The 22,163-nt window shown below is 42.4% G+C and overlaps 1 protein-coding gene across 1 annotated transcript; it reads right to left on the bottom strand.

Moving 5' to 3' along the window:
* Nucleotides 1–269: 269 nt before the first annotated feature.
* Nucleotides 270–7,651, bottom strand: LOC115077651 (olfactory receptor 2G3-like). The gene is made up of 2 exons (XM_029579946.1): nucleotides 6,732–7,651; nucleotides 270–1,203 (listed from the first exon to the last, which is right to left on the bottom strand). Exons 1-2 carry the CDS (start codon nucleotides 7,649–7,651, stop codon nucleotides 270–272), a joined length of 1,854 nt encoding a protein of 617 aa, XP_029435806.1.
* Nucleotides 7,652–22,163: the final 14,512 nt, after the last annotated feature.

The following is a 22,163-nucleotide window of genomic DNA, read 5'->3' as shown; positions in this document are numbered from 1 at the left end:
CAGGGCTCTTCCAGAACCCTGCTTTATGATCTCCAAATCCAGCCACCTGGTGTCACCCTTGAGCAATGACCACAACTTTCTCCTCCAGGGGGCTGTGAATGCTGTTACAGCCACATCTACAGCTCTAGCTGAGCTGGGGAGTAAAAGACCCAACCCAAGGATCAAACCAAGGACCTTCCATTTCTGTTTTAAATGGAGAATCATCTTGCACCCCACTAGAAACTGAAATCTCCTCCATTTGATAACCTGCTATGATTTATCACGTGGTCTCATAATCTACTTCCGATGAATTTTCTCAATGCATTTTTCACCTCCTTATTCCTCAGACTATAAATGATGGGGTTAAGCATGGGGGTGACTGATGTATAAAACACAGTCAAGATTTTACCCTGTTCCTGGGAATATGTTGAGCTGGGACTCAGATACATACAAAATGCTGACAAATAGTAAATGAAGTACACAGTGAGGTGGGAGGAGCAGGTGGAGAAGGCTTTACGCTTCCCTTCTGCAGAGCGGATCCTCAGGATGGCTGAGATGATGAAGATATAAGATATAAAAGTCAGAAAGAAAGCAGGCATTTCCATCAATGCAACTTCAACAAATACTAAGCTTTGTGTGATTGTCGTGTTAGAGCAGGAAAGCTGTAACAGTGACAAGAGGTCACAGAAGAAATGATTGATCACATTAGAGGCACAGAATGAAAGGCGAGCGACAGATGCTGTGATCATCTCAGATGGTAGAAAGCCAATGATCCAGGAAGCAGCTGCCAGCAGGACACAAACTCTCCGATTCATAATGAGGGAATAGTGCAAGGGGTGGCAGACTGCAGCATAGCGATCATAAGCCATGGCAGTGAGGAGGATGTCTGCAGTACCCCCAAAGCCCCCGAAGAAATAAAGCTGCACCATGCACCCAGCATAGGAAATGCTCTTATCCCCAGAGATGAAGATCCCAAGCAGTTTTGGGATGATGTTGGAGGCTCCGCAGATGTCTATGAGTGACAGGTTACTGAGGAAGAAGTACATGGGAGTGTGGAGGTGGGGATCTCCACAGGTGGATGCGATAATTACAAGGTTTCCCAGCAAGGTGATCAGGTAGATGAGCAGGAAGACCAGAAAGAGAGGAACCTGCAGCTGGGGATTATCAGAAAGTCCCAGAATAATGAATTCTGCTACCATCGTCATGTTTTCCACATCCATTATCCTGTGGGTATAAAAAGAAGTTAGAAACGATTGTTAAGTGCAGATTTTTAAAACCCCACTACCTACTTATAGTATTAGAGCTCAAAACAATGTTGATTATATATAGATACCCATTCTCAGTCCTATAATGCTTATTTAACATAATCCTTGAGCTCAGTGCATGGAAACCTATTATAGTATTTTTCTTAACATTCAGTAAAATTAATTTTTTGGTATCAACTTTTTATATCCACAGCAATGATAATATTTCCAACTCCATGAATATCTCTTATGATTTGATACTCAATACTAATATTTATGCATCTTGTTCCATTATTATGTATATTTCTGATTTAGTTACTGAGACTTTGGATGTTCATGTTATTACAGCACATATCCAGTTTCTGATAGAACCACAACCCCACATGCCTACTACTTATTAAATTCTTCCTAAAGTCCATACATTGTTGATCAACCTTGGGGGAGTCCCATTGTTTCAGACATAGGATCTCTTTTAGAATCTTTGTTCCACTTTGTGGACTATTTTTTGAGTCCATTAGTCCCCTTAGCTTGAACCTTTGTGTGTGACTCTGGCCATCTGATCACATTGATTAATCATTTACAATTCTTTACATCACATATTATTTTTGTAACTATGGATCTTGAATCCTTGTATTCAAATATTCCCCAAAATGAGGTTATCTCCATTGTCCACATTGCACGTCAGACTTGACCAAACATTCCGAAAACTTTGATACCCTATTTGGTGACCTTTATTTGCCTAGCACTGACATATAACTTCTTCTCTTTTAATGGGACCATATACCAATGTTGCGCTGCGATAGGACATAGCGCTACTGGGAGCTCTCCAGTGTGGGATGAGGAGAGTGCGTGCCCTTGCGGTGAAACCTGTCTGGGATTCAGGAGCCTCAGACCCTCCACTGACCTGCATGCCCATGAGACCACCAATGCAATGGTGGTTTCTGAGTGGTCCTCTGACTACTCCATGCCATTTCAGACCTGCCACAGAGTGCAGCAGAGGGGGCAGGCTGGACAGAGGTCATGGTGGAAGAAGGCCAAAGGCACTGGAGCTCAGAACAAAGACTAGGAGACAGAGACGGATGAACCAGACCCTCAGGCGCCCTACACAGCCCATGGGGCTGGTCGTGGACTGCACTGTCCCCTACGCACCCTACACAGCCAGATGGCTGGTCACAGACCACAAGGGGAGTGGGACAGGCTCAGAAAGTCTCATAGCACAGGATTGTAGTATCCCTCATATCCTCCGGAGTCAGAACTGGAAAGGCGAAGATAAAAACTTGGAAAATATTAAAAGCAAGGAATCTCTGGAGGCAGGGGTCATACAGGACCTGGAGCATAAGGACTAGATATGTAGGGCTGGGGACCACATGGTACTTGGAACATCATGGAACTTGGAACATCAAGGAACTTGGAACATCAGGGAACAGCAGGAACATCATGGAACTTGGAACATCATGGAACTTTGAACATCACGGCACATCAGGAACATCAGAGAACATCAGGACAGAGACCAGGAAGATACAAGAAGATCCATGGATAAGATCAGAGATACCTGGGCAGGAGCTGGAGATGAGGAGTCCTTGGGAGGACTTAGCTTCTTGCCAAAGCAAGGACTGACTGGACGCAGGAGCCTTTTGTAGGCAGAAGAATGAAGACGACAAGGGAGGAGTCCAAGGTGGAGCCAAAGGGACCGCTCCCTACTGGCCCTTTAAATCTGGGAAGAAGCCATTGGCCCGTTCCTTAGGAAGGAAGAGGCAAGACCCTGGACAGCGGCCATGCTGCCGACCACAGCAGGGAAGCAGGAGGAGCTGGAGATGGGCCGCAGGCAGGCCCCGATGCTGGAGTGGCGGCATCCTGCCGCTGAAGACAGGCTGGGGGAAGGCCCCAGCTGCACAGAGGTCGGGGACACGGCCTGCCTGGGCCGTGGAGTGAGGACGACATTGGCGGCTCCTGCCGTAAGAAGAGGGGTTGCTTGGGAGGTCTGGGGACAGCTCTAGACCACGGGAAAGGCCCTGGCTTCTGCGGCCTCCATGCCGTGAGATGTAAGAGGCTCCAGCCACGGGCCGCATTTCAACAACCAATATATCAAAGGTACATGTTTGTATGTCACAGATTTCGAGACCAGAACATTATATCATTCAGTTTTTTGGCCCTTTATTAAAATGTGGTTGCGTTATATCGATGATACATTTTTAATCTGAAAGGGCACTGAAATTCAGTTTTACATGTTTCTAGACTGGCTGAACTAATGTAACCCACATCTATGTTTTTCAGCTTCAATTCACTCATCTACTGTTTCTTTTCTGGATATTAATATCTCATTTATAGATGTCCAGTTTTTCACCTATATCTATAGGAAGTGTTGATTCTAAAGAAACACTGCAGTAGGTAGGTAACCTGAGACTTTTCATTAAAGAAAGACAGAGACAAAGACAAAAAGAGAGGGGGAGGAACAAACAATTTTGTTCCCCGGAGTATCAGGCTTACATCAATCGTGGGAATACCTTGATACTCACTCGTCTAGCAATATACATACACTTTATATATTCTTTATACTGACCAATCAGAGTACATTCAGAGTGTTGTTTCGAGATAAGTATAGACCATTTGATTTGGGAATGTATTAGACCAATCAGCTAATGGGTCTGGGGTGTTGGCTGGCTGCATTCCAGTATGTAGTCAAAGTCCTCTGTATTCTTAATCTAAAACTAGTATTCAGGTATACAACAGAAAGAGGTGCTTTAGGCAGTCAGTGCACAATACCACACACATACAGAAGCCTATGTACAAAAACACATTATTAGCATATAAAAGTTGTCATCCATAACACCATCGAGATAACATTCCCTTCTGCTAGTTCTTTCATTTATGCCACCTCTGCACTACCTAGGATGAGTTTATTAACCAAGCACGGGTTATGTTTCAGCACCTTTTGCAATGTGGCTACCCTAAGAAAGTTGTCAAAAGAGCCTTCAAGTGAGCACTTTATGTCAATCATGACTTGCTTTTAGTCAATAACCGTATCAGGTGCACACACTGGGTGAAATAGAACCACTTTCTCTATCTATATATAACCACACCAATTTATAAGAGAAAAGCATACAGTTTTTGTTTTTTTTTAAGTTTAAACTGTTTATTAAGTTGTACATTCCAAGAGAACATTATAATCCAAATAAGGACACAACAGCCATTGTTAATTATACGTAATTACAGTGAACATATTCATAGCGAAATCAAATGAGATAACAGTCCATTAAGTAAATACGCAATGTAAGTAAAATAGGTACAAGCAAAAAGAAACAATAACTGTCCAGTAAGGGAACGTATTAAGGGAACTGCATAACATACTCTGCAGTTTTCAAGTGTTATAGAGGAAAAAGGAAAGAAAAAGAAGAAAAAGGAGATAGAGAAATAAACACAGAAAAAGAGGAATAGGAAAAATAAAAAAAAAGAAAAAAGAGAGGGAGCAGGAGAAGGAAGTAGGAAAAGGAAGAGAGGGCAGGCAAGAAAGCTGAGTACATACGAGACGAGGGAAGAAACAGGGTCCCGTGTGAGAGTCTATGGTAAATGAAGTAACACATGATCCTCTAAAGGTTTCCACACCAGAGCCCAGGAACGGAGCCTATTTGTCTTGATTGCCATAGCTTTCTCATACTTATAGTACATACATACTGAATTCCACCAAAGGGGGTAAGACAGGAGATCACTGCGCTTCCAGTTTGATATTATGTTATGAAAAGCAACTATTAAGAGAAAATCTAGCAGTTTCCTATGCGGAAAAGGCAGGGTAAGAGAAGGATTAGCACCCCTTAAGACTATCGCTTGATATGTGAGAGGCAGATTAAGTGAGAGTATGACTGTGATAGTACCCCAGATCTGTTTCCAAAATGTTTGTACATCCGGGCAGTAAAAAATCATATGCTCTGCTGTCGCTTTCGGATGAGAGCATGACCAACATAGATGCGTGGCGAGTAAACCAGCCCTATGGAGGCGCCATGGAGACCACAGTGCCCGGTGCAAAAAAAAGAAGGAAGATTGAATCAAGCTGGAAGACAGTGATATCCACATAGAGACCCGCCAGATATGTCGCCAGGAGGTGGCGGATATCGAAGTATCAGTTTCTCTCTCCCATATAGGTTGCACACGAGTACCGAATCTATCAGGCATTGCACCAATTAATAGTTTATATAATCTAGAGGCTAAATGACCTTTGTGACCATAATTATTAAAAATCCGAACTAGACATGGAGTATCCGAATGACAGCAAGCAGGGTGTAATGTGGAGTGCAGCGCACTTCGAAGCTGTAACCAAGCATAAAACTGAGTAGAGGGTAGCATAAAGTCATGCTGTAGTTGGGAAAACTCTACTATAGTGGGGCCATTAATAACTGAAGACAAGAACCAAATATGTTTTTGTTGCCAAATATGCCAATTTAAGGGACTACCAGCAACTTTGAGTGGGGATTACGCCATATGGGAGATAATTTGGAAAGGTTCCAAGAAGGAAAATTAGCTGGTCATATTTGGTCGAAGGCTTGATAAGTGCGATGCAGGGATAGTAGGATTGGATTAGCCGCATAGGCTTTCGACAACATCATACCTGGAAAACATGGGAGTGGGAAAGGAGTTAATAAGGCTCGTTCAAGATTTAACCATCGCGGTGCGAGCCAAGCATTATCAATGGTGTTAAAATGATGGTATGCCTGTTGTAGGATAAAAGCTTGATGATAGGCAAAGAAATTGGGAAAATTAACACCACCAGTTTCCTTTTTGGATTTCAATTTAATTAATGCAATTCTCGGATTATTTTGCTTCCAAAGAAACGACATAAGGAGCCTGTCTAACTGCCGATAAAACAGCTGAGAGAAAAGAATTGGGAGTATGGAGAGCACATATGTAATGTTTGGCGCTAGTACCATTTTAATGGTGTCTAATCTACCCCACCAAGAGAGGTATAGAGGGGACCATTTGAGAATCATATCTTTTACAGATTGCAGTATCTTGGCTTCAGCTTTGCTAATAGTGATTTGTGGGTCAGAGAAAAATCGTATTCCTAAATACTTGAGATTTTGAGGGACCTTCTGTATAGGGGAATCAGAAAGATCAACTAAAGCCCCGAGGGAATTGAGAGGTAAGAGCTCAGTTTTATGCCAGTTTATTTTGTACCCTGATAGAGTTGAGTATCGGTTAATTTGTTGCAACAGGTGAGATAAAGATACATCAGGGTCTGACAGAAATAGCAGTATATCATCGGCATACGCAGAAAGTTTATATTCCTCAGAGCCGATGCTTATGCCTTTGATTGAGGCATTTTGCCGAATAGCAATGAGAAGGGGTTCCAAAGCCAGGTCGAAAAGAAGGGGCGATAAGGGGCATCCTTGACGGGTGCCTCTATATAGTGGAAATGTTCGGGAGATCTGATTATTTATGTAGAGAAATGCGGTAGGTGAATGGTATAATAATTGAATCCAGGAGAGAAATGTGGGACCAAATCCAAATTGTTTTAACGTGTGGAAAAGAAAAGGCCATTCGACCCGGTCGAACGCCTTTTCGGCATCTAGAGAAACCGCTATGGCAGGATATGGGGCCGAAAAAGTAGCATGGTGAATATGAAGGAGTAATCTGGTGTCGTTGGCTATGAGACGGTTTTTAATGAATCTAGTTTGGTCGGGATGAATTAAAGTAGGCATGACCATAGCTAATCTGGTAGCCAATATTTTAGTGAAGATCTTATAATCTGTGTTTAATAGTGATATGGGTCTGTAATTGCTTACATCTTCTGCATCTCGACCTGGCTTTGGAAGCACCACTATGCATGCAGCAGTGAATGGAGAAAAATGTTGTGGAGACAAGGGGGCTTCAGAAAAATATTCACTTAAATGAGGGGACAATTCCTTTTGGAAAGCACTGTAGAAATCTGTGGTGTAGCCGTCAGGGCCAGGTGCCTTGCCAGTGGGGAGAGCTTGGATGGCTGCTTCTATCTCAGAAGTAATTGGACATTCAAAATGTTCACGTTGTTGTTCCGATAAGGTGGGGTGCGACAAAGTGGAGAAGAAAGATTGAAGCTCATCAAGAGACGGAGTTACTTCCGTTTGATACAGCGAGGCATAAAAATCGCTAAAAGCTTGCAGAATTTCAGTGTCTTGTGTCAGTATTTTACGTGTAGAGGATTTAATGCATACAATCTGTTTTTTCTCCTGTTGTTTCTTTAGGTAGGCTGTGAGGAGGCTACCACACTTATTATTGTCCGCATAGTAAGTAGCCTTTGAGTGAAAGGTGTGTAGGTGAACTTCAGCGCTGAGTTGTTGATTATATTGAAACTTAGCCTTTAAGACGTGATCTAGGGATTGGCGGGACGGGTATCGAATATGGTGAGCCTCCAAAGAGGATACCTTTTGAGCAAGGTCCGTTAATGCCTGCCGCCGCATCTTTCGCTGATATGAGGAGTAGCTTATAATTTCTCCCCGAATCGTTGCCTTGAAGGCATCCAAAATCGTGGACACCGAAACATCCGGGGTAGTGTTGAGATGAAAAAATTATGTGATTTTTTCGCGAATTTTGTTGAGAAAGTCTTGGTCCGAAAGCAATGAAGAGTTGAATCTCCACATGCGGTCGATGGTGGAAGGTATCTGCAGTTCACATTGGAGAGTTATGGCCGCATGATCAGAGACCAATATTGGTTCAATTGTGGCTGAAACAATTTTTGGAAGAAGAAGGCCGTTGGAAGTCAAAAAGAAGTCTATATGGGAATATGAAGAATGTGGGGGAGAAAAAAAGGAAAATTCCCGCTCTGCAGGATTGAGGAGGTGCCATGGGTCCGAGAAGCCAAGAGTAGACATCAGATGGTGGATCGTTTTACATGACTTCGAGGTGGTGATGCGCGTGTTCGATTTCCTGTCTATGAAAGGGTCCAGTGTTTGATTGAAATCCCCTCCAACAATTGTGGGAGAGGCTTCGACTGTGAGCAGCTGTGCAAACACATCTTGAAAAAATACGGGACTATCAATGTTAGGTGCATAAACGTTCAGAATGGTATAGAGTTCCTTGTGAATGAAGAGTTGAAGGAGATTCCATCGTCCTTCGGGGTCAGCAGATTGGTGCATTATCTTGGCATCTAAGCTTTTATGAAGGAGAATAGCAGTGCCACACTTCTTATCTAGGGCTGGACTAAAAAAAACTTGGCCCACCCATTGTTGTTGAAGTTTTCGTGACTCAGCAGGTGTCAGATGGGTTTCTTGAATTAGGGCGATGTCCGCCCGCAAGGAATTTAGATAAGTGAGAATTTTCTTCCTTTTGATTGGGTGTGAAAAACCTTTAACAATCTTGAAGGACGTTATCCTGGTCGCCATTGGAAAGGTATAATCTCATGATCTTCAGTTCGGGTATCCCTGAATCCACTCCCTCGTATGAAGCATTCAGTAGGAGCAGTGAAGAAATAAAAAGAGAAGTACATAGGGCTGGTAATGCCCTCATAGAAAAAATAAGGGAGAAGAAGGTAAAAAAGAAAAAAGAAGCCATATAGGCTCCTAAGCCATGAGCACCGAAGTGCAACCATGTATACCCTAAAAGGGAGTGAGCAATAAGGTGCCTCCTGATTGGATCTATGGCTACTTAAGGCCCATGTCTCCGCACGAGGTTAACACGAAAGATGACATGTATATAATACATATCCATTTAGCTAGTATTTCAGGGAAGTCAATCGAGCGTAAAATAGAGAGCTCCAAAAACACTCGGTTTCAGGTGTTCATTGGTCGAGTATTTTCAAAAGATTGAAGAAATATGTCCAACTCTTGCGGTTGCTGGAATAATTTTGTCTGATCATGGTGAGTGACTCGCATTTGGGCTGGATACAGCAACCCATATTTAGCCCCGAGGCGTAGGCACGGTCGAAGAGCCAAGAAAGCCTTGTGCTTATCTGCTGTACACTTTGCCAACTCCGGGACAAATAGGATGTTGCTTCCTTGAAACTGTACCGGGGCTTGTGTCTTTGAAGCAGCAAAAATCTGCAAAACTTGCGGATAGCGCAGTAGTTTGAAAATTATTGGCCTAGGGTGATTGGAATTTTGTAGAGGCCTGGACGGAATCCTATGAGCCCGTTCAATTTCGAGAGGGTGTTGAAATTCAATGCGCAAGCTTTTGGTAATCACTGACGTAATAAAGCCAATTATATCATTGCCTTCCGCTCCTTCCGAGATACCTAGTATTTGAATATTATTGCGCCTATTTCTGTTAGACAAATCTTCCAGGTTTTGCTGGATGCGTTCCATATCCTTTTCAATGCGCGGCACTGTGGCCGCCGCCAGCAACAAGGAGGAAACCTGGGTCTCTACATCTTCCAGCCGGTTTTGGTAAGCTTCTAATTTAGTTGAGACGGCATGCAGCTAGCCTCGTATCGCAGTGGTGGTCTCAATATTTACAGTGACCAAATCTTTAAGTTGCCGGAGCTCCGTTAATACAACGTCCGCAGACGCCATTACCTTTGACGGCGGGGTCATGTCTGGCGACGGAAGGTCAGCCTTAGTTCGCTTGGTTCCGGTGGCTGCCGCAAAAGCCGCCTCAATTTTTCCTGATGAATTCTAAAATCATCCTATCAAACACAAGGCAATAGTCAGCCATATGACCAAATAGATCTATACAACAATATTTTTCATTAGCCTGATGCAATGTTATACACATGAATTCCCTGTGGATACAACCACTTACAACCTATACCTGGCTTTCGCCCATTTTTACCTTTTACCTCACTAAAACATGATTTTATGATAATGTGCACAACTGTTGCATATCCCTGATTTATCTTCATCCAGCTGACTTCCTTGTATTGGTCACTTCCCTTCAGGGAAACCGTCCTTCACATTATTGTTAGCAACTATTCACTGTGGTCTGACCCCAACAAGCGCCCCCTGTTTCACATGTCTGCTTCCTCAGGGGGACTGCAACCACTGAGAAAACAAACCTGAATTTTAGATACATCTAAAACTAATACCAAGGACACATTTACCACCAAGAGTATATAATGCGCTTTTACCACAAACCGTCTGTTATTCAACTTTTTCCCAGGTTGTCCATCAACTTCAAATCTACTATCAACTTTCTCCCACTTCTTCTAAAGCCCGTATTCCTCATGACACAGTATGTTTAGTATGTGTGTTTGGTACAATTTAGGTTTACACCAATCGTGAAGATATTTTCTGTGTCATGAGGAATACAGTCTTTAGAAGAAGTGGGAGAAAGTTGATGGTAGATTTGAAGTTGATGGACAGCCTGTGAAAAAGTTGAATAACAGATGGTTTGTGGTAAAAGCGCATTATTATACTCTTGGTGGTAAATGTGTCCACCTGAGGAAGCAGACAGATGTGAAACAGGGGCCGCTTGTTGGGGTCAGACCACAGTGAATAGTTGCTAACAATAATGTGAAGGACGGTTGCCCTGAAGGGAAGAGACCAATACAAGGAAGTCAGCTGGATGAAGATAAATCGAGGATATGCAACAGTAGTGCACATTATCATAAAATCATATTTTAGTGAGGTAAAAGGTAAAAATGGGCGAAAGCCAGGTATAGATTGTAAGTGGTTGTATCCACAGGGAATTCATGTGTATAACATTGTATCAAGATAATGAAAAATATTGTTGTATAGACCTATTTGGTCATACGGCTGACTATTGCCTTGTATTTGATGGGATTTTTTACAGTGTGAATGAGTGTATGTGAGTGTTTGTATTTTAGGACACATTTCCTAAATCATTCAAACATTTTTGATAATAAAACTGTATGCTTTTCTCTTATAAATTGGTGTGGTTGCTTTTAGTCAAACCATTTCCTGCCACTGAGGATGCTGTAACTAGCATTATGCCCTAGTCTCCAGCTAGTTGGTACATATGTGCAATTATCCATCGCTATTGGTTTTGCTTGCAACCACATCCGGTGTTCCAGAAACACCTATGGGTTGCTTTCAAACGTGAATGCAACCTCCGTGGCCTGCTTGTTTCCTCTGACCTTGTAACAAGACTCTATATTGATCCTGCCCCTGGTGGGCATGCTCCTTGTGGCCACTGTAAAGCCTGCCCTCCTTCTTTAACTTTATGTCAACATCCTGTGTCTCATCAACTTTATCCTTTGTGTTTTACCTCCACTTGCTCCACATCTGGAGTTGCTTGCATCATTTTATGTCCCTGTCCACTTCTTTATGTGAGCAAAATTATTCACATATACATATTTGAACATTGATTCTGCTTTCCACTACATAAAAACAGTGCACCATTAGTCAAGCATTGGCTAGAATTTCAACATGAAATCGAGGATTTACACATTTTTGTGATTTTGGTCTTTTACTTGTGCCCCCACGATGGACACTTCTCTCTGAGATTAATTCAACAAGAGCAAAGATGGATCCATACACTTGACACTCTTTCCCCACATAGTAACATAGTAATGATGACAGAAAAAGACCAAAATGATCCATCTAGTCTGCCCAGCAAGCTTTGTAAGGTAAGGTAGTAACTGCCGCTCCGTGCAGGTTACCCCCATGTTTCTCTTAAGGGTAGTAATTGCCTCTCTGTGCAGGTTACCCCCATGTTTCTCTTAGATTTAGCTACTTTATTTATTCACAACCTCTAGCCTTTTAGGGATCCACAGTGTTTATCCCATGCTTCTTTGAAATCCTTCACAGTTTTAGTCTTCACCACTTCCTCAAGAAGGGCATTCTAGGCATCCACCACCCTCTTAGTGAAGAAATATTTCCTGACATTGGTTCTAAGTCTTCCTCCGTGGAGTTTCAAATCATGACCCTTAGCTCTACTAAATTGTTTCCAATGGAAAAGGTTTGTTGACAACCATGAATCATTAAAACCTTTCAAGTATCTGAAGGTCTGTATCATATCACCCATGCTCCCCCTCTCCTCCAGGGTATACATATTCAGGTTCTTCAGCCTCTCCTTAAAAGTCATTTGATGGAGACCTCCCACTATTTTAGTCTCCCTTCTCTGAACCGCCTCCATCCTATCTCTGTCTCCTTTGAGATACGGTCTCCAGAACTGAACACAGTACTCCAGGTGAGGCCTCACCAGGAACCTGTACAAGGGGATTATTACTTCCCTTTTCTTACTAGATATTCCTCTCTCTATGCAGCCCAGCATTCTTCTGGCTTTGGCTATCACCATGTCACACTGCTTCATTGACTTCAGGTCATTAGACACTATCACCCCAAGGTCTCTCTCCTGCTCCGTGCACATCAGCCCTTCACCCCCCAATACATATAGTTATTTTGGATTACCACGCCCCGGATGTCTGACTGTATTTCTTGGCATTGAATCCCAGCTGCCATATGTTCAACCACTCTTCCAGCTTCCTTAAATCCTTTCTCATTCTCTATACTCCTTTCGGTATGTCCACGCTGTTATAGATCCTTGTATCATCTGCAAATAGACAACTCTTTTGCAATGTCACTCACGAAGATGTTGAACAGAACAGGTCCCAACACCGATCCCTCTGGCACTCTACTTAACACCATTCTCTCTTCAGAGTAGGTTCCATTTACCATCACCCATTGTCTTCTATCTGTCAACCAGTTTGTAATCCACGCCAACACCTTGGAGCTGACCCAAGCTTCTCATTTTGTTGATGGGTCTTTTGTGTGGGACCATATGAAAAGCTTTACTAAAATCCAAGTAAATTACATCGAGCGCTCTTCTTGATCCAGTTCTCTAGCCACCCCACGAGGTCTAAATGTCAGTATTAAGTGGTCAGCATTTTTTTAGCATAAATGTTTTGACATACATCTGGCATAACATACTGTTTGCTATGTTCTACATAACCTTTTGTGCCTTGTCACTTACGAGCTGCAATTTGACCTTTTCCTCTCTTCCTTCCCCCTTTTCCTCTCCCCTTTTCCTGTTCCCATGTTCCCTTCTGCCCTTCCCCATTCCAACCACATAAGAACATAAGAACATAAGAAATTGCCATGCTGGGTCAGACCAAGGGTCCATCAAGCCCAGCATCCTGTTTCCAAGAGAGGCCAAACCAGGCCACAAGAACCTGGCAATTATCCAAACACTAAGAAGATCCCATGCTACTGATGCAATTAATAGCAATGGCTATTCCCTAAGTAAACTTGATTAATAGCCATTAATAGCCACCACTCTATTCTTTCCTCTTACCCTTCCCCCCTTTTTTTTGTCCTAACAGACTCTTCTTGATAAACTACTTTTTTACATTTAGTCATTGAAAAGCAGTTTCTGCATGAGCTGATTGTCACAGTTTTTTTTTCTTTGTACCAGCAGTGTCCTTGCTTTTACTTTTTCATCCTTTATATTTTATTTTTATTTCTTAAACTATCATCTTCAGGCTGCACATCATGTTTGCAAACATCAAGGAATTCCCTTCTGACATCTGTATTTGGGCAGCCCTTCCCCTGAATGACAGCTGTTAGTATGTGACTTTTCTCTTTGAGCCATTTTTAGCTTTTAACTGCTTTCAGTATGATTGTTTTCTTGCAAATCCTTTTTGCCCATGTCAGCCGAACTGTGAATGGCCATCAACAATAGTGAGTTCATCATCTACCTCCCACTGTTTAAGTACTTTTATAGTTTCTAAGCCCACTGTCATTGTTTATTAATGATAAGTGGTTTGTTATACAACCTTACATCTTGAGCAGTCTTATACACACTATACTTGGGGAGTCTCTTGCTACATGCCTCTTACTTTTATCCTCAATATCAAATGATTCCTTAGCAGTCCAATGCAAGGAGATCCCTTTATATATTTGTTCTAGTAGTTTCCTAATCTTTTCCTTCTTCTCTGTGTTTATAGAATCGGTCAGCTGGAGGATCCTTGTTCATCATTTTACTATAATTTTTACATGAATAGTGCCCATGATAAAAAGAAAAAAAGGGGTATGGTTAGTATAATTTTTGTGAGAGAGAATGAGAGCGAGAGCAAGAGCAAGACACAGAGACTCTTTATAAGGCTTTCATATTAGTCAACTATTATACCACTATAGGAAGGTCATCTAGTAACTCGAGGTGAGGCTTTGGTGGTGGTCTAGGGTTTTGGGGACAGTTTTACATGCACAGGCAGATGTATGAACAGCACAGTACACATCAGTGAAGGCTTGCTGTGATTTGGAATGAGGAAAGATCCACAAAGATGAGATTTCTACAATATTCCCTAGCTTGATAGCACCCAGTTAGAGAATGCAACAAGCTAGGGCAAGAGTACATTGTAGAAATCTCTCTCTTTGTTTTTCTCTCTCTCTCAAGTTTGCAATAAATATTAGAGATGTGCATTATTTATCACAAATTAGGCAATGTCCTACCATGTGACAGGGGCTGACCAATGGCACCGGTAGCCCCTGTGACATCGTAAGGGCAAGGCTATTGGCGCCATTTTGAGTTATAGCAGGCCCGACAGCCTGACGGCATGGAGGGATAGATCGCTCACGGGACCCCGCTGGACCACCAGGGACTTTTAGTAAGTCTTGGGGAGGGATCGGGATGGTGGTGGGGTGTAAAAAAGTACAATTTAAGGTTTGGGGTGGTTTTTTTTCCTGATTTGTGGGGGTTTTTTAAATTCATTTTTCTGGTTTCGGGTTCAGGTTCCAGTTTCGTTTTTGACAAAAAACGATCCATGAGAAAATGAGTTTTCCCACGAAGCACCGGAACCGAAACTCAACCCGAGCCAGAAAAATGAAGCTCAACTCTAATAAATAACACAAATTCCATTTCAGGCTAAACACCAGAAAAAAAAAAAGGTATAGTTAATTCCAGCATTATACTAGTGCACCAACATTAAATGTCCCTCATTTTCATAAATCCCTCCCCTTTGACTAAAGTTTGCATATGCATCTCACATTGTGATAAATAATGCATTTTGATGAATGACCCTGTTTGTTTGTTGTATCTGATAGATAGTTTTCAATATCCTGAATATATTTTTCAAATATTTATTGGTAAAATCTAAAGCTTTATTTTTACTTTTTATTTTTTCATTTCTATCAGATTTGACACTGTTTTACCAAACTTTTGAATGTCCAGAGTATTTATAAAAGTCCAGGTAAGCTGATGGGGTATTTACAATGTTATTTGTTTATTGTCTATTATTTCAGATGTTCTATGTCCATTTTTTGACACTTTACTTCTGTATTTTTTTATTATGTTGTTAGATTCCCTCTTGTCACAGTTCTTGCAAAACACGGTCTGTGTCATTGGACCTTTCACCTGTATGCAAGAATTTTGGGCCATTTGCTGACATCCTTCTCATTTCTTTGAATAAAGCTTTTACAAACACTTGATGAACTGTGTGGACATTTATAATACTTTTATCTTTCCACATTATATGTTGATTATCCAGATAAAGGCCAATTAACCCACTTAGCCCCCTCTCCCCCCCCCCCCCCAAGAAAAACATCCCACAACTAGATCATACGTAGTTAGATACAAACACACAAAAAAAGTAAAGACACAATAAAACATTAAATTAAATAAACACAGAAAAAAAGACACAATAATACATGATGTTACACAAATAAAACCTAAAGCATATGAAATCACCAGGATCAAATGGCATCTACCTCAGAATTCTAGAAAAACTAAAACATGAAATTGTTATCCTGCTACAAGTAATCCATAACCAATCATTTAAAAGAGCCATGATTCCTGAAGACTGGTAGGTGGCCAATGTGATGCCAATTTTTAAGAAGGGTTCTAGAGGTGATGAGGAAAACTATAGACTGATGACCCTCATATTGGTACTGGATAAAATGGTAGAAACCACTCTTAAAAACAAAATCACTGAACATGTTGATAGACATGGGAAAAACAACAACATGGTTTTAACAAAGGGAAGTCTTATCTTCCCAATTTTTTAGATTTTTTTGAAAGTGTAAACTTGTAGCCAGTGGATATATTGTATTTGGATTTTTAGAAAACATTTCAGAAATTCCCTCATCAGGAAATTAGAAAGTCATGGGATAAAAGGCAGTGTCATATTATGAATTGATAATTGGTTAAAATTCCACAAACAGAGGGTATGACTAAATGCCAGTTTTCCAAATGGAGAAAGATCATTAGTGGAGTACCACAGGGATCATTACCAAGAACTATGCTGTTTAACAGATTCATCAATGATCTGAAAAAAAGGGAACAACAGGTGAGGTGATCAAATTTACAGATGACTTAGGTGACTTAGAGATCAGGACAACTTCTAGCCAGTCTGCTTTGAAAGAGGAAGGAGAGACTTCAGTCCAACTTACTTGGCAAAGCTAATATTTCTTTGAAATTAAGCCTTTACAAAGCTTTTAATTTTGCTATTCTGCCTACTTCCCTCCCACCATATCCCTCTACCCACCCACCCCTAAGTTTGTTGTTCTAATATAGTCTATCTAAATTCATAAATGGCAACAAGGTAAATTAGTATTTCCCTAATAGCTATCCATCAGACAAATTACCAAAATGAGGACTATCCAATGCAACTGTTGTGGAGCCTTTATATTGAGGGTAATCATATGGAAACTTAAGGCTTGCCCCATTTGTTCAGAACTCTATACCTTGGAAAAGGAGCTGGCTGAAGGTAAAGCTGAATTAGCTTCAAGAAAGAAAGTCTCAGCCACTGTACATTCTTCAGGAATTAAATTCCCATTACCGCTGAATAACCAAAAGTCAAGGAAAAAGAGATTTACTTTGGGGTCAGGTAGAATAAGACCTGTGACCCACAGACACCCATTATTGACAGCTGTGCAGCCCACAACTCTAACACCCCCCCCCCCCCCCACACACACACACACACACTCACATAGGGCATTAAGGAACTTAAAAAACAGTATTACAGTGGGTTCTGGTAGAATTAGACCTGTGATCTGGAGACACACACTGTATCAAGTGCAACAAGTACAAAATGCCTTCTCTGTATTAAATACTGAAGAAGTTCTCGAGAAAAAGATTGAAATGTTATCTGAAAATAGAGAAGAAACCCAATGCATACAGAAATTCTAGATCAGAAACTAAAGAAAAAAGCTCACTGTGATAGATGACTCTGCCATATGAGGCACTAATCCTTTCCCTTGCACAAATGCAAAGGGAAAAGTGGATAACAAAATTCAACTAAAGAGGTCACAAAAGGAGTCCAGGAACTGCAGTAACCTGAATGAAGAAAGCTGGAAAGCTATGAGCACAAATGCTCGTAGTTTGGGCAATAAAATCCCAGATCTGCAAGCCCTAATGGTGGAGGCGGACTTGGACATTGTTGCTGTCACGGAAACGTGGTTTACGGAATCTCATGACTGGGATACAGCAATACCAGGCTATAACTTGTTAAGGAAAGACAGAGAGGATTGGAAAGGGGGAGGTGACAGATAAACTTCCAGAAGTGACCTGATCTAACTGGATTGGGTGTGTCTCAGACCTTGGGGGAGGTAAAGTTAGTGAGAAGGAGAGCCATTGTGGTCAGTGAAGAGGCTGGAGTATATTTTTGGTCTGGTTCTTTGCAAATTCGTTTGCTTTAAGATTCAGTATACCTGCATTTCTCTTATTGTAGAGCTATCTTTATAATCTGTTTAACATTGGCACATAACTACTGAGAGATCATTTAATAGATAGAGGACTATTAATGTTCCAGGAAGTGCCCTGCTTTACCCAGCTTGTCCCAGGTTAAACTGTTTGACTCCCTCCTACCCTACCCCTCTACCCACCCACCCCTGGGGCTTGTTTTCTAATAAAGACTGCCTAACTTAACATTAGCAGCAAGATAAATTAGTACATTGATAAGTCAAGGAAATACAAATCAAATATTACCAAAATGAGGACTATCCAATGTAACTGCTGTGGAGCCTGTATTCTGAGGGAAAGCATCTGGAAACTTAGAGCTTGCCCAATTTGTGCACAACTCTCTTCCTTGAAAAAGGAGCTGACTGAGGTTAAAGCTCAATTAGCTTCAATTACATGTATTACACCCAAATTGCATTACTCAGAAAATAATTCCCCAATATCACAGAAAAACCAAGAGTCAAGAAAAGGAGATTCATTAGGCTCAGGTAGGACCCACAGTCACCCATTCTTGACAGATGGGCAGCCAACAGGTATACCCCCCCCTCTCAAACAGGTCATTAAGAAATTATTTAAAATTCAGGATTACAGTGGGCTCTGGTAGAATTAGACCTGTGATGTTTTGTTGTTGTTTTTTTGGTACACACAATGTACCAAATGCAAAAAGAACAAAAAGCCTTCTCTATATTAAAAACTGAAGAAATTCTTGAGAAAAACATTGAAGTGTTACCAGAAAAGAGAAAACAAACACAATGCATGCAGAATTTCAAGATCCATAACCAAAAGAAAAATCTAATTGAGATGGATAACTCTGTCAACAGTGGCACAACTGCAAAAGGAAAGAGTGAAGTGAATAACAAATCTCAACTAAAGTCTCATAAGGAGTCCAGGAAAAGTAATAACCTTAAAGAGAGTACCTGGAAGGCTATGACCACAAATGCTCATAGTTTGGGAAATAAAGTCCCAGATCTGCAGGCCCTAATGACTGAGGCAGAATTGGACATTGTTGCTATCACAGAAACATGGTTCACAGAATCTCATGACTGGGATACAACAATACCAGGCTATAACTTGTTAAGGAAGGACAGAGAGGATAGAAAAGGGGGAGGTGTGGCTCTTTATGTCAGAAACAACATCCAAGCATCTGAGCTGCAAGGAAGTTGGGGTAAGGAAGAAGCTCTATGGGTCGACCTAAAAAAAGATGACGGAGCGTCCATTTATATTGGAGTGGTTTACAGGCCTCCAAACCAAAAGGAAGAGCTGGACAGAGATCTGGTTGAAGACATCCATAAGATAGGTAAGAAGGGAGAAGTGGTGATCGTTGGTGACTTTAATATGCCAGATGTAGACTGGAAAATCCCATCTGCAGAAACTAAAAATAGTGGAGCGATAGTGGATGCCATGCAAGTATCTTTGTTCAAACAAATGGTATTGGAACCCACGAGAGAAGGAACTATACTCGACTTAGTGCTCACTAATGCAGATAATGTCTCTGATGTCCAGGTGGGTACCCACCTCAGCACCAGTGATCATCAAATGGTATGGTTTAATATTACAAAAAGGATATGGAAAAGAAGCACAAAGACCCGAGTTTTGCAGTTCAAAAACACAGACTTTGATGAAATGGGGAAGTACCTGGAGGAAGAACTAAAAGGCTGGGAGAATGAGAGAGATGTGGATCAACAGTGGACCAATCTAAAAGGAGCAATTACCAAGGCAACTAATCTATATGTTAGAAAAGTAAAGAAAAGCAAAAGACAAAAGTAACCTATCTGGTTCTCAAAGGAGGTGGCTGACAAAATAAAGGCTAAAAGAACAGTGTTCAAGAAATATAGAAGATCCCAAAGGGAGGAGCACAAAGAAGAATATCTGGTAAAACTGAGGGAGACGAAAAAATTAATCAAGACGGCAAAAAGTCAAGCAGAAGAGAGGATTGCCAAGGAGGTAAAGAGAGGTGACAAAACATTTTTCAGGTACATCAGTGAAAAGAGAAAAGTTCAAAGTGGTATAGTGAAAGTGAAATTGAAAGGTGGAAAGGATCAATGTGTGGAGAGAGATGAAGAAATGGCAGAAATATTAAATGAATACTTCTGTTCTGTATTCACTAAGGAGGACCCTGGAGAAGGACCGTCCCTAGTTAACAAGAAACTGGAGGGAAGTGGAGTAGACGTAACTCCATTTACAGTAGAAAATTTATGGGAAGAGCTGGAGAAACTGAAAGTGGACAAAGCCATGGGGCCTGATGAGGTTCATCCCAGGATACTGAAAGAGATCAGAGATGTGCTGGCGGGTCCGTTGTGTGACCTGTTCAATAGATCCCAAGAAACGGGAGTGGTGCCGAGTGATTGGAGAAGAGCAGTGGTGGTCCCGTTTCACAAGAGTGGGAACAGAGAAGAGGCTGGTAACTACAGACTGGTTAGCTTCACTTCGGTGGTGGGAAAAGTAATGGAGTTACTGTTGAAAGAGAGAATAGTGAACTATCTACAGTTGGGAGAATTGATGGATGAGAGGCAGCATGGATTCACCAGGGGAAGATCCTGTCAGACAAATCTGATTGACTTTTTTGACTGGGTAACCAAGGAATTGGATCAAGGAAGAGCACTCGATGTCATTTACTTGGATTTCAGCAAAGCTTTTGATACGGTCCCATACAGGAGACTGGTGAATAAAATCAAAAGCTTAGGAGTGAGTGCCGAGGTGGTGGCCTGGATTGCAAACTGGTTGACGGACAGAAGACAATGTGTGATGGTAAATGGAATTCTCTCTGAAGAGAGAGCGGTTTTAAGTGGTGTATCGCAGGGATCGGTGTTGGGACCGGTCCTGTTCAATATCTTTGTGAGCGACATTGAGGATGGGATAGAAGGTAAGGTTTGTCTTTTTGCAGATGACACTAAGATCTGCATCAGAGTAGACACACTGGAAGGAGTGGAGAGAATGAGACGGGATTTAAGGAAGCTGGAAGAGTGGTCGAAGATATGGCAGCTGAGATTCAATGCCAAGAAGTGCAGAGTCGTGCATATGGGGAGTGGAAATCCGAATGAACTGTATTCGATGGGGAGAGAAGGGCTAATGTGCACTGAGCAGGAGAGAGACCTTGGGGTGATAGTGTCTAATGATCTGAAGTCAGCGAAACAATGAGACAAGGCGATAGCTAAAGCCAGAAGAATGCTGGGCTGCATAGAGAGAGGAATATCAAGTAAGAAAAGGGAAGTGATTATCCCCTTGTACAAGTCCTTGGTGAGGCCTCACCTGGAATACTGTGTTCAGTTCTGGAGACCGTATCTCCGAAGAGACAGAGACAAGATGGAGGTGGTCCAGAGAAGGGCGACAAAAAAGGTGGAGGGTCTTCATTGAATGACATACGAGGAGAGATTGAAGAATCTAAATATGTACACCCTGGAAGAAAGGAGGTGCAGGGGTAATATGATTCAGACTTTCAGATACTTGAAAGGCTTTAACGATCCAAAGACAACGACAAACCTTTTCCATCAGAAAAAAATCAGCAGAACCAGAGGTCACGAGCTGAGGCTCCAGGGAGGAAGACTAAGAACCAATGTCAGGAAGTATTTCTTCACGGAGAGAGTGGTGGATGGCTGGAATGCCCTTCCGGAGGAAGTGGTGAAGACCCGAACTGTGAAGGACTTCAAAGGGGCATGGGATAAACACTGTGGATCCATCAAGTCTAGAGGACATGAATGAAGAGGGGATGGCTCACATACAGTATGCCGAACAAGCAGCAGCCCTCAAGATAGAAGGGCTCAGAATAAAAGAACAACAAGAAGCCACAGCTGCCGCCACAGCCGCCACTGAAGTGCGCAGAAAGGCTGAGCTACAGATCGCCTTAGACGTGTTGCAGTAAAAGGGAGAAGCAGCAGCCCTTGAAGCCCAAATTAAAGGTCTTGTTGTGGGGGGGGGGGGGGGAGTTATCACAGCCACAAAATGTAGGGGACGCAGGGATCAATAACCGGGGCCCGCAATGTTGCGATTCCGGGCCGCCCCCGGAATCGCCACTCACCGGCTCGCGGGTTGGCGCGGATCCCGCGCTCCCCAGGGCCCCGGGGATGCCGCCGACCGCAGGCCCGGCGTTCCCCCAGCTCGCCCGGGCCTACAGCCGCTTCTGCTGCCGCTCCCCTGCCTCGCCGGAGCAGCCGGCGCCTCGCGGCGCTAAGCCCCGCCCCCTAGACGCACGCGCGCGTCTCTTTTGATTATTTAAAGGGGCCAGCGCGGGAAAGCCTTGGGGACGCCCCTGATGATGTCAGATGCCTCCAGGGTACTTAAACCCTGCAGCCAGGCCTAATCGTCACCTTGCAACGAGGTTCCCAGGCTTGCTCCTGTCTCCAGTTGCTGCGTTCCTGCTGTCTCGGCTTCCACTTGGTTCCTGACTCGGATTGGCATACGTTTCTT

The sequence above is a fragment of the Rhinatrema bivittatum genome, chromosome 16, assembly GCF_901001135.1.
Source record: "Rhinatrema bivittatum chromosome 16, aRhiBiv1.1, whole genome shotgun sequence".
NCBI classification, from domain to species: domain Eukaryota; kingdom Metazoa; phylum Chordata; class Amphibia; order Gymnophiona; family Rhinatrematidae; genus Rhinatrema; species Rhinatrema bivittatum.
The sequence above is the reverse complement of the archived record's forward strand: the minus strand, read 5'-3'. Positions and strand labels throughout refer to the sequence as shown.